Raw genomic sequence first — 12258 nt, 5'->3', positions numbered from 1 at the left:
GTTGTTTTTCTTTCTTTAATTGCTAAGGATATGGGTCCTATTGAAACTTGAAGTCAGCACTCAGAAGCCAGATCAAAATGCATCAAAAGTAGACTTTATTGGTGAGTGGAAAAACAACTGCCACTTCAAATGCTCTACAAGAGAATATATTACAAAAGAATGCCAGGCCCCTAATCTTCAACCCCAGTTCACTTCTCAGTTTTAGTTTTTTTTTGCCTAAAATGACATACCCAAATCTAACTGCCTGTAGCTCAGGACCTGAATCAAGGATATGCATATTCTTGATACTTTTTGAAAGGAAACACTTTGATGTTTGTGGAAATGTGAAATTAACGTAGGAGACTATAACACATTAGATCTGGTAAAAGATAATACAAAGAAAAAAACATGCTTTTTTTGTATTTTGTTTGTACCATCACTTTTGAAATGCAAGAGAAAGACCTTAATGTATTATTCCAGCTGCAATTTAGATTTTGGCCACTGGATGGCAGCAGTGTGCGCGCGCAAAGTTTTAGACTAATCCAATGAACCATTGCATTTATTTTCAAACTTTTGTATCAAGACTGCCCAAATGTGCCTAATTGGTTTATTAATACATTTTCAAGTTCATAACTTTGCTCTCTCCTCAAACAATAGCATAGTATTATTTCACTGTAATAGCTACTGTAAATTACACAGTGTCGTTAGATTAACAAGAATTTAAGCTTTCTGCCAATATCAGATATGTCTATGTCCTGGGAAATAATCGTGTTACTTACAACCCTATGGTAATTGCATTAGCCTACGTTAGCTCAACCGTCCCGTGGGGGACCCGCCGATCCTGTAGAGGTTTCAAGTCAGAAATAATTAACACTGAATTTCAAACATTCCCTGATGGTAAAATAAACTACCAAATCAAATGGATCTTGTTCCAATACACATGAGATTCTTTCCAGTCTAGACTGCAGTTGATCATAACCTACACTGAGTGTACAAAACATATCATGGAAAGAGCAGGTTTTCCTAGACTGACCGGTTGAATACATGTGAAAGCAATGATCCCTTATTGATATCACTTGTTAAATCCTTTTCAATCAAGGTAGATGAAGTGGAGGAGACAGGTTAAAGAAGGATTTTTAAGCCTTGAGACAATTGAGACCTCAATTGTGTATGTGCCATTGAGGGGTATGGTAGTAAAAAAAAAAAAAAGATTGAAGTGCCTTTTGAACGGGGTATGGTAGTAAGTGTGTGTCAAGAACTGCAACGCTGCTGTTTTTTTTTTAATGGTCAACAGATTCCCATGTGTATCAAGAATGGGCCACCACCCAAAGGACATCCAGCCAACTTGACACAACTGTGGAAGGCATTGGAGTCAACATTGGCCAGCATACCGGTGGAACACTTTCGACACCTTGTAGAGTCCATGCCCTGACGAATTGAAGCTGTTCTGAGGGTAACATGGGGGAGTGCAACTCAAAAGTTTTGTACACAGTATATCCTGCTATTTATGGTGACGTTGCAATCACCTCTATTGAACTAAAGAAAATCAGTTTTAACATGTTAATGAGATAATCTACTGAGAATGTTCATTACTAGTATTACTACAAACCTGCTTCTCATACTGCATGTCTCCACACACACATCATCTGCACATTACAAATGAAACAAAGTCGTAATACATTTGCAAAAATAGTAGCGTCTGATAAACATTCTCTTTACAAAAAAAGGTCAGATAGGCATTTCTGTATGATACAAACAAAGCACCCCAATCCCACCCCATCACACGATATAGTAGTGCATCATGTGATGGTGAACACAAACAGCTCATGGCGGTGCAGCTGTTGGTGTTGTCTAGTCCTGCTGTAGGTGGGCAGGTGGGCCCTCAGCACTTTCCTCAAGTCCTCATTGAGCAGGAGGCAGAAGATAGGGTTGACTCCTGCTTGGGCGAAGCTCATCCACACTGTGATGGAGAGGTACCTGTGAGGGATGGAGCAGGACTTGACAAACACCCTCCAGAAACAGGCCACTATGTAGGGAGCCCAGAGCACCAGGAAGAGCAGGGTGATGATGTAGAACATCCTGCCTAGCCTCCTCTCAGATCTGACCTCCTCCATGCCCAGCAGGCGCTGCTGCTGCTGGCTGTGCAAAGTCTGCCTGATGCCCAGCAGGGTGGGGGGCATTGGGCCTCGGCCAAAGCCTGCGATCCAGTTGGCTGCTGCCTGACCTGTGGCACCCGGGCCGTGGAAGGTCCAGTTCTGGCTGATGGCTGGCATTAGCTGGACAGGCTTCATCTTGCGGTGCTTGTATTCAAACAGCAGGAGTTTGGTGTAGAAACCGTGAGTGGCCAGGACCACGACGGCCAGCATGAGCATGAAGCCCAGAGTGTCATTGGTCTTAAGGTAGCGATGCTCGAAAATGCACTGGTCCTCGTCTTGAATGAACTTGTACGTCCCCACGTCAAAGACAGGCGGAGACGCCATGGCAATGGCTAAAGTCCAGACCATGCAGATGATGGCAGCGCAGGTCCAGACCGTCATGCGTTTGGCGTAGAAGCGGTGGTGGGCGATGGCCAGGTAGCGGGTCACAGCCACACAGAACAGCATGAAGGCAGCGTGAAAACAGAAGAGCACAGCTAGGAAGGCCACCAGCTTACAGCTGAAGGCACTGTAGGTCCATGCTGAGCTGTTGTGGACAGACACCAGGACGAAGGGGAAGCAAGCAGCAGAACGGATGACATCAGCTAGGCAAAGGTCCAGCAGGAAGAAATAGGGGGCCTTGTGAAGGGCCCGGTCTCGGAGGACCAGCAGAGACACCAGCAGGTTGCCTGCTAGGCTGACACAGAGGATCAAGCCCAGGAACACCAACTTGACATAGGTGGACACGGCCGCAGCTGAGATTCCTTCACTGCTGGTGCTGCTAATACTACTGGCCCTCTGTGAGGCCAACACTGCCAGCAGGCTCCCTGGGCCATCTATGCCAAAGATCTGGGTCTGGTTAGACATGCCTTTAACTCTATGATCCTAGGGGTAAGGTGCTAGGGTGATTCTACCCCCTCTCTCTCGGACCGACGCCACTCTTCCGCCTATGGCACGGCAGCCCTCCTATCGTCCGTCCTGGGGTTTTCTTCCTTTGTCCCGCCTCTTACAGGGATATGTGAGGATCCATTCTACATAACAGGCTCATTTGTCTCCATTACATTTAGCACCTGTGAACAAAGAAACAGAAGACAGTGCATTGACACTAACTCCAGGAGAACATAGCTAACATATTTAAACATTTACCAGAGAGCAATCATCTGTAAAGCAGGCAGCCTTGGCTCATACCTTTGTCAGACCGATTCAGATCCATAAAAACAACAAGCAAAACTAAAACATGGCTTCCAGAAACGTGTGTTGGGCAACAGTGATGATATCTCCACCTTCCTGTCTTTCTATTGCTGGGATCAAATCAGCAGTTCTCCAGCATGCCCGCTCCTTGGCGCTCTCAATAATCACCTTGCCTGTTGCTAAGATACAACAGCTCACATACTTTGTTCAGGAGTGTAGGTGTTTGAGTGCATGCATGGGGGTGTATAGGGGATGGAGCAGAGGACAATCAATCAGGTACAATAAGACAGACTGCAATAGAGCAACTAATTCACATTCTAAATGTGAAAATAGTGTTTGTGCCAAAAAAGGGTACTTAAAATTGATTGTATGTGATTAAAAATACACTGTAAAATGGAAATAAAGTTACCATTTGGGCCTACAGCTGAACAAAGGAGTTGGGAAGCAGATGTGGGTCTATGAGTATATCTGAGAGTGATTGATTAACCTGTTGACTTCATAGAATATAAACGATTCCCTAATATTTGAATACATAGGCCATGAACAATGTAGGACTAAACGTAATACCAATATAGCAAGGAAATGTTTACATTGCATGCAGGGCATTGAAGAGGAAACTAGATTATTTTCTGCACATTAGAATACCATAACCCAAACATGTTGTAACTTAATTGTAGAAGCCGCAGGTACAATAAAGAAATCTAACTAACTGACCTTCGGGAATTCATTGTTGTGTCCAGCACTCAAACATTTATCACCATGGACAGCGCCACACCAGCGCGAACTAAAACAAAGGACTGATCGCAGATTTATCAGCACCACTGCCACTGAACAGCGCCGCGCCCAGGCAACTCATATAACGATAAGGACGCACCTGTTGTTGGATCTGGGTCTGCAGGGAGGCCTAAATAAATGGAAGATTATTGCAATACTGCTTTCATCCCAAATAAGACTGGATTTATGCAATCTTAATCACAGGCCTTGCTACTAATGACTAGCTTTGATTAGAAACATATTTCTACATTAACTCAAATCACTTAAACAATGCGTTGACTTTTTATATGTTTTAAGTAATGCCCTGTGAGCATCCAGCATGAGAAAGAGATATAAACAGGTGGATCATCATGTTCCATTTGGTAATTTGATTCATATACAGAAATAACTTACCTTCGATTTCTGGGATTTGTAAAGATGCGGGAAACCTCAGTCAGAGAGGCGGCACTGACACTGATATTAACACATTCTTCAGTCAATATTGAAACGACCACACTCAAGATAGGCTATGTCTGTCCTCTGAGCGATGATACGATTCGGCCACAGGTAGCCTAATGTTCACTGAGCCTCTTAAACATAAGTTTCACACAGACAAAGGTTGTGTCCAATTTTCGTGTCCATCATTTCATGTAATTTGTACGATCTTCGGATGTATTGTCACGTCGAGGTAAATATAGAGTCTAAAGACAATTTAGGAGAGGTTACAGCACGTAGGCGGCTAGCTTCTATGTAGCCTGCAATACAACCTATCTTCCTCTATATCGTCAGATCTAAGATTTTCATAGCGGTGAAATATCGAGTTTCCATTGAAGAACGTCTTGACGCTCCTTGTTTATGCATTTCCATCCATCCGTCTTCAAAATAACCTCGATGAATCTCTATTTTCATTATTTAGAAGTGAACGCTGTGCATTTATTAACCCCGTCATTTGTAGCCAGTCTGTTTTTTTTGTCAGGTGAAGGTCCACATTGCATTTGTCTGCCTAATTCTAGCGGACCTCATTTGATTTGGCATATTGAAAATTATAATTATTGGAATTCTTATCGCATTACGGTCAAACTAAAAAAGGTTGAGTATTTAAATGAATGATTTTAAAGTAATCCCAATGAATTAAATGGCTGCTTGTGTGGATGCTGCTCGCCTATTCGCGGAGTTCGTCGGTTCTATTCGTAGGGGAGAGAGAGCGTCAGAGAGAGAGAGAGACTGAGAGCGTCAGGGTCATAACTAAATCTATGAAATGTAAATGTATTACAAACAAAAAACAGCAATACATTATTTTCATAAGAATTCAGACCTTTTGCTATGAGGCTCGAAATGTAGCTTTTTAGACATTTTTGCAAATGTATTAAAAGTACAAAACATGAATACCTTATTTACACAAGTATTCAGACCCTCTGCTACGAGACTTGAAATTGAGCTCAGGTTCATCCTGTTCCCATTGATCATCCTTGAGATGTTTCTACAACGTGATTGGAGTCCACCTGTGGTAAATTAAATTGATTGGACATGATTTGGAAAGGCTTACACCTGTCTAAATAAGGTCCCACAGTGACAGTGCATGTTAGAGCAAAAACCAAGTCATGATGTCGAAGGAATTGTCTGTAGAGCTCAGAGACAGGATTGAGTTGAGGCACAGATCTGGGGAAGGCTACCAAAACATTTCTGCAGCCCGGCAAACTGAGAAATCGGGGGAGAAAGGCCTTGGTCAGGGAGGGGACCAAGAACCCGTTGGTCACTCTGACAGAGCTCTAGAGTTCCTCTGTGGAGATGGGAGAACCTTCCAGAAGGACAACCATCTCTGCAGCACTCCACCAATTAGGCATTTATGGTAGAGTGGCAAGACGGAAGCCACTTTTGGAGTTTGCCAAAAGACACCTAAAGAATCTCAGACTATGAGAAACAAGATTATCTGGTCTGATGAAACCAAGATTGAACTCTTTGGCCTGAATGCCAAGCGTCACGTCTGGAGGAAACCTGGCACCATCCCTACGGTGAAGCATAGGTGGCAGCATCATGCTGTGGGGATGTTTTTCAGCGGCTGGGACTGGGAGACTGGTCAGGATCGAGGCAAAGATGAATGGAGCAAATTACAGAGAGATTATTGATGAAAACCTGCTCCAGACCGCTTCAGGACCTCAGGCTGGGCCGAAGGTTCACCTTCCAACAGGACAACGACCCCAAGCACACAGCCAAGACAGTGCAGGAGTGGCTTCAGTATAAGTCTCTGAATGTCCTTGAGTAGCCCAGCCAGAGCCCGGACTTGAACCTGATTGAACATCTCTGGAGAGATCTGAAAATAGCTGTGCAGCAACACTCCCCATCCAACCTGGGGAGGTTGAGAGGATCTGCAGAGAAGAATGGGAGAAACTCCCCAAATACAGGTGTGCCAAGCTTGTGGCATCATACGCAAGAAGACTACCTGGCTGTATTCGCTGCCAAAGGTGCTTCAACAAAGTACTGAGTAAAGGGTCTGAATACTTATGTAAATATGATATTTCAGTTTTTGATATTTTATAAATGTGCAAAAAAAAAAAAAATTTTTCCTTTGTCATTATGGGTATTGTGTGTAGATTGATGAGGGGGAAAAAACGATTTAATACATTTTAGAATAAGGCTTTAATGTAACAAAAAATAGTCAAGGGGTCTGAATACTTTTCGAAGTCACGGTATGTGTGAAAGATCAAACATCAGGACTTCGGAGTGGAAATACATTGTGACCATAATCAATTCTGAACAACCTATGTGTCATAGAAACTGTTACAAAGCCCAACAGTGATTATAAAACACCTCTATAAGAGTAAAATATCTTAAAAGGTTAGATATTTTATAGCTATACAAAAATACTGTATGTTAACAAGCCAAAAGGGGACAAGACTGCCATCACTTTTGTCTGTGTAGTCAACAACATTCGCTGGGGGGCTACCCTGGCAAATTATCAACCTTTAAAGACTGATCTCAGTTTATAATGGCGGCTCTGGCCTCTGTAGCATGACACCGTGACTTCACTGCAATGCATGACCTTTTCAGTAATATCAGCAGCTCATGTTGCCTGGGGATATTTCCATTTGATCCAGGCCTGAGACACTTTGTGATTACCCTCTGTTCTAGCTGGCCAATCAGCTAGAGCAGGGTACCCCAACTGAATTTTGCCCGCTGGTGATTTTATTTTGTTCCCCAATTATTCTGAGCAAAACATTATATTAATATATTTTTCTTGTGAATTTTCATTGTTGGACACAAGACATAATAATTTCAAACCTTGCTTACATTTGTATATGATCACATGCGTGGAAATACTTGGGAACAGTTTTCCTCAATTAAAATCACTTGGATTTCCTAAATGATTATGAATTAGTCAAATGTTCTATCTATTTGGGCTTCAATTGCAGTCAATTTGCAGTCTACAAATGATTTGTAATTCTGTTCCGGCCCCCTGACCATCCGTTCAAGAAAGAATCAGCCCACGGCTGAATCTAGATCATGATCCCTGAGCTAGAGGCTGATAAAACATACTATTGTTAAACCATAGTCTTATACTATATCAAAAAGTGTCTTTAACGTTTGTCACAACTTTATGCGTGGTAGATTTTTATCAGTTAGTAATTTGTCTTGTGACTGTGGATGAAAATGGCTTACCTCAAAATGAGTACAGGTGTGATTTTGTGTGTCAGTATTTAGAATCATATTAATTAGAACAGAGCGAAAGAAAGAAAGAAGAAAAGGAAGAGATAAGATAGAAATAAAGACCAGCACATAGTTTATTCATCTGATTTTATGCAAACCATAACGCACCATACCCAGACATACACACACCGCAAACACATAAATCACTTCAAACATCCTTTCAGGTATCATCACAGTGAAGAGTTGTTAAAACTCAGTCAGTCTAATTTCTGTCTATCTAGATTTGTGGCTAGATAAATTGTGAAACTGTGTAGGCTTTAACTTGCATGAACTACCATCTGATAGCAGCAACAGTAGACAACTGTAAAAGGATTACCACAGCACACCACTATTCTAAAATGTGAGGACTGGCAATTCTCAGAGCACAAATGACAACATTTTGCATTAGGCAGTCATATGAACATACTTTATCTTGTAGCTACTGTCCTTACCCAAGGAACCTGTGTTTACCTTACAATCTACTGCTTCACCAGTTTCAGTCTCCCAGCCCAATCTAGAACATACATACATTCCGATTCCAAACAGCCGACAGTCACACTTCTCAACAATTCTTTGGATTTCCATGTTTTATACACAAAATCATACTCAAACCCTTTAAGAACTAAATTAGGCCTTAGTTTTGCATGGCTATGTTTTAACGAACTCAAACAGTTTTTTGACTAACTCTTGGCATGGAACACTGGAAATCCAATTAACTTTCGCTACTTTTAACGAACAAGATCCCTTCTCTTTTGTGAAAACAAACAAAAATATACACACTTCCACAAGCACACATTTAAAATAAAACACCAGGAACCAATTGTGCACATAATACAACATTGTTTGGTAACATGAAAAGGCACTTAAAAAGGGGTTAAGTTACTTCACACGTTTTAAAAGGAGGAACCCCTCAAAACACCTCAGAAACAGAGGGAGACAAGGAATAGTCCCATGAAGAGGAAGGTGCTGGGTTCATGAAGCCCGACGACGAGACCAATGGCCACACTCAGGAATATGATGGATGGGATCAGTGTCCTGTCCAGGGTCGGTTCAGCCTGGGGGCTTAGGGGCTTGGTGATCTGAGCCTCTGATGATCTGCTTGGTAGACCTGTTTCTGAGGAAACCTGGAAAGTCTCCTCCTCTTCGTCAGCCGAAGTAGCGTCTTCCTCATTTGAACTGCTAGTACCATCTTGGGTCATGGTCATGGATGACTCTGAGATGTTCTCTGTGACTGCAAAAGATACGGTTTTGCGCTGAACTCCCAGAGGTGTCTGGCTCTCCAACCCAGGAGTGGTGTGTTCCCTAGCAGTGATGTCATCCTGCTGCTTAGAGTTGCCTGAGTCCTCAGAGAGCACAGCTGCCAGCTCGCTCAGGCTGGCTGCCACCCCTCGCTTGAAGCGCTGGTGAGACACAGGGTGGGATGTCTGTGAGATGTCATTGGGCAGCTCAGCAGTGTGGCTGGCCAGACTCTGGGTCATTCTGTCCTCTCCTGTGGGCCCAAGGTGTGTCACGGTCACCATGGGAGGGTGCCATGGACAGATGGCTACTACATCTACAACTACACCTACTTCACCACCTGCCTGGAAGCTCTCTAGCTTGGGCCCAACAGCCTCTAGCATCAGGACTCCATCTTCTCTGGCCATGCCGTCATCCATTGATGTCAGCTGCTTATCATCAGACTCTTCAGGGAGAGATGGGGAGGCCTCAGAGAAAACCTTTATCTGGGATTTGCTACCCTCTTCAGCTCTGCTGAGCTTACAGTGGGTGGAATCTGAGGGATATTCTAGGCGACTTGAGGAGCTGGTGCTTGTCTCCTGAATTCTGAAGGACTTCTCGTTTTCCTCCTCGGCATCTTTCTCTGCTTCCTGCCTTGGATCCTCCTCCACCTTTGACCCATGCTCCGGCACCTCGATCTCCACCTCCTCAACATCCTCACCCTCCTCCACCAACTTCCCCACCACTACATTTGGTGTTGCAGAAAGCACACTCTGATATAAAACATCTTCCAGTGAAGAAGGCATGTTGGCTTGGATCTCCGTGTGAGGTGGGTCAAGTTCGGAGTGTGGTTCTGTGTGTTCCAGAGTGAAGGCTCCTCCCTCCTCCTCCTCTTTTTCCTCCTCATCAACATCTGAGGCTTCAGTCATGCTGCTGTGGAGAGGTGTTGGAGACGAGCTCCGAGGTGTGGAAGAACTACTATCTTTGGGCTCTTCCTGGGATGTTCCTCCTCCCTTTTCCTCATTCGTGTCATCTGATGCTTCAGCAATGCTGACATGAGGTGGTGTTAGAATGTGCAGGTGTGTAGAGGGACTACTATCCTCCTCCTTCTCTTTCTCACCATCCAAGACTTCATCCATATTGCTGGGGAGAGGTGAAGGAACATGCATAGGTGTGGGGTGACTACTATCTTTGGGCTCCACCTGGAAGGTTCCTCCCTTTTCCTCCTTCTTGCCATCTGATGCTTCAGCAATGCTGATGTGGAGTGGTGGTGGAACATGTTCTTCTAATTCAGAGTCCAGTTTGGGTATTTCACAATCCAGTTTTAGTAATTCACAGTCCAGTTCCTGTGAAGGCTCTGGTTCAGTTGTCAGTTGGTTGGCTTCAGATGCTACAGGTTTGGATAGTACTTCATTGGCTTGTGTTGTGGATGTGGAAAACACATGAGGTGATTGTTTACCCAGGGATACAGTGGCACTGGACAGTGTTCCATCTGCTAATGGAAGGTCTAGGTTGGCTGGGAGAGGAGAACTGGGTATGTCATCGGCAGTCTGTAGGAATAACACAAAAATAAAGAAATAACAGTGACCACCATGGGAGCTTTTGGGTAGAATGGTTGCAGATCTGTTTGTTCTGTACAGCCAACTGCTAAGGTCGTTGTTTGACATGACAAAGAATCTAAGAGTTAGCTATACAGCACAAATACTGTAGATCTGGTACCAGGCTAGCTTTGAGGCACAGGGACACTAATATCACCACAGAGGAAAAGCAACTCAATGCATACTGAAAGTTTGGAATCCATGCTGATGTTATAAAACATTGTGGAGGACATATCATAAAAGGTCAAATGTATGTTTACATGACCCATGCATTTATGTAGGAGACAAAATACACTGACAGCAATCAACAACCAATAATTGTCTATCAACCTTAAATCCAAAATAATTGTGTTTATCTGTTCATCCAAAATAAATGGTACCAAATGAACAATTACACTTACCCTCAATGGAAGACTGTGCAACTCTCCCCCCCCAAAAAAAACTACTAATGATCTTAAAGACATTCAAATATGGCAATTGTTCATTAGAAGGACAGTGGATGATAAGGATGAAACATTACATATATGGCTTCTAAAGAAACACGCACACACATATACAACAGGCTGTATAGATAAAACCATATGGACGTCATATGTTTTAGATTGAGTAAACACTTACATGACACTTGTTGAAACATCCATACCAAGACGATGGATCATTTGCTAATTCAAATTTCTAAGGCATGATACCCTTAGATTTATATTCTTTAGAAGAATATCAGTAAATATATTGTATGTAGGCTACGGTGGAGGCTGCTGAGGGAGGACGGACATTGGAACAGAGTCTTTTGGCTGGAATGGAGTGAATGGAATGATATCAAACACATAAAAAAAATGTGTTTGATACCATTCCATCAATACCATTCCAGCCATTATTATCAGCTGTCATCCACTCAGCAACCTCCACTGGTAGGCTACTGTTATACTACAATAGAATGGCTACTGCTACAGAAAGATCGTCTGTCATGACTGAGCCATTTCTGTTATTGAGAAATAGGTGGCAAATGATGAAACACTCAAACTCTGATGCAAAATCATGCACACATGGTGAATAAGAACTAGGGTTGAAAAATGTCCCGGTATTTTACAAATGTTCCATCCCGAGAATAAATCACTTTTCTCCCAGGTAACCTGGTATTTCCCACCAAATCTGGAAGTGTCATTAAAAGCATTATAAAGCATATATAGTTGAAGTCGGAAGTTTAAATACATTTACATTGGAGTCATTAAAACTAGTTTTTCAACCACTCCACACATTTCTTGTTAACAAACTATAGTTTTGGCAAGTCGGTTAGGACATCTACTTTGTACATGACACAAGTCATTTTTCCAACAATTGTTTACAGAGAGATTATTTCACTTATAATTCACTGTATCACAATTCCAGTGGGTCAGAAGTTTACATACACTAAGTTGACTGTGCCTTTAAACAGGAAATGATGTCATGGCGTTTGAAGCTACTGATAGGCAAATTGACATAATTTGAGTCAATTGGAGGTGTACCTGTGAATGTATTTCAAGGCCTACCTTCAAACTCAGTGCCTCTTTGCTTGACATCATGGGACAATCAAAAGAAATCAGCCAAGACCTCAAAAAAACAATTGTAGACCTCCACAAGTTTGGTTCATCCTTGGGAGCAATTTCCAAACACCTGAAGGTACCACGTTCATCTGTACAAACAATAGTACACAAGTATAAACACCA

General features: G+C 42.8%; 2 protein-coding genes across 5 annotated transcripts in view; both read right to left on the bottom strand.

Moving 5' to 3' along the window:
• Positions 1-72: 72 nt before the first annotated feature.
• LOC110532478 (putative G protein-coupled receptor 173) lies at positions 73-5259 on the bottom strand. The gene is made up of 2 exons (XM_021616424.3): positions 4473-5259; positions 73-3184 (listed from the first exon to the last, which is right to left on the bottom strand). The coding sequence occupies exon 2, from the start codon at positions 2979-2981 to the stop codon at positions 1779-1781; it is 1203 nt and encodes a 400-aa protein (XP_021472099.1). The 5' UTR covers positions 2982-3184; positions 4473-5259; the 3' UTR covers positions 73-1778.
• A 2577-nt stretch (positions 5260-7836) lies between these two features.
• LOC110532475 (uncharacterized) overlaps positions 7837-12258 on the bottom strand; it is a 22467-nt gene continuing 18045 nt past the window's right edge. For all 4 annotated transcript variants that reach the window (XM_090184960.1, XM_021616419.3, XM_090184961.1 and 1 more), the window contains one exon: positions 7837-10507. In XM_090184960.1, the coding sequence (XP_090041086.1) occupies positions 8663-10507 (1845 nt within the window). In that variant the 3' untranslated portion in view covers positions 7837-8662. The remainder of the gene's footprint in view (positions 10508-12258) is intronic.

The sequence above is a fragment of the Oncorhynchus mykiss genome, chromosome 9 (assembly GCF_057628025.1).
Source record: "Oncorhynchus mykiss isolate SJ-2025 chromosome 9, ASM5762802v1, whole genome shotgun sequence".
Classification (NCBI taxonomy): Eukaryota; Metazoa; Chordata; class Actinopteri; order Salmoniformes; family Salmonidae; genus Oncorhynchus; species Oncorhynchus mykiss.
Note: the sequence above shows the minus strand (reverse complement) of the source record. Positions and strands in the feature narration are given on the sequence as shown.

What these genes read in the sequence shown, in the direction of transcription:
- LOC110532478 (XM_021616424.3), bottom strand. Translation starts at nt 2,981, where the DNA reads ATGTCTAACCAGACCCAGATCTTTGGCATAGATGGCCCAGGGAGCCTG.